Raw genomic sequence first — 669 nt, forward strand, 5'->3', positions numbered from 1 at the left:
CCCTCCTTCAGCAGCTTGAAGAGCTCCTCGACGGGGATGCCGGGGTAGGGAGAGCCCCCCAGCGTGAAGATCTCCCACATCAGTATCCCGAAGGACCACCTGGGATCACGTGTGGCAAAGGGGGGTCAGCCATGTCCTAGGAACTTCCCCGGGCAGGTGGGGCCCCAGGCTCACCCCGTCGCACCCTGCGGTGCCATGGGAGAAGGTAGCATCACCCCTGGGGAAGATGTGCCCTGCTGCTGCTGTCCCTGGGGCATACCCCCATCCTACTGATGGACCCTCCAGTTTGTGCATAACCCCATGGCGCTGCCTCATCCCACACCCAAGGGCATCCTCCGCCCCAGCAGCCCCGGGACTCACACATCGCTCTGGTGGGTGTAGACGCGGTCGAAACGGGCCTCAGGTGCCATCCACTTCACTGGCAAGCGACCCTATGGGAGCAAATCCCTTGCTCAGCCCCAGCCAGGGGTCCCTGTTGTCCCCCCCCAGCTCTCCCAGCCCCCACCACTCACGTTGCTGGTTTTCTTGTAGTAGTCGATGTCATGGACGTCCCTGGCCAAGCCAAAGTCGGCGATTTTCATCACGCTCTCTGCCGTGACCAGCACATTGCGGGCAGCCAGGTCACGGTGGATGCACTGCCGGGGGAGAGCGTCACCCGTGGGGGGTGTG

The 669-nt window shown here is 63.7% G+C and overlaps 1 protein-coding gene across 1 annotated transcript in view; it reads right to left on the minus strand.

Annotated features, from left to right (window-relative positions):
* Nucleotides 1-5: 5 nt before the first annotated feature.
* The window catches only part of LOC104078878 (fibroblast growth factor receptor 4-like), a gene marked incomplete at both ends in the record, with an annotated part of 4,808 nt that continues 4,144 nt past the window's right edge, over nt 6-669 (minus strand). Inside the window, 3 exons of the mRNA XM_009580695.1 lie at nt 6-99; nt 361-431; nt 513-635. Of these exons, the coding sequence (XP_009578990.1) occupies nt 6-99; nt 361-431; nt 513-635 (288 nt within the window). The remainder of the gene's footprint in view (nt 100-360; nt 432-512; nt 636-669) is intronic.

Source organism: Fulmarus glacialis, unplaced genomic scaffold (genome assembly GCF_000690835.1).
Source record: "Fulmarus glacialis isolate BGI_N327 unplaced genomic scaffold, ASM69083v1 scaffold19506, whole genome shotgun sequence".
NCBI classification, from domain to species: Eukaryota; Metazoa; Chordata; class Aves; order Procellariiformes; family Procellariidae; genus Fulmarus; species Fulmarus glacialis.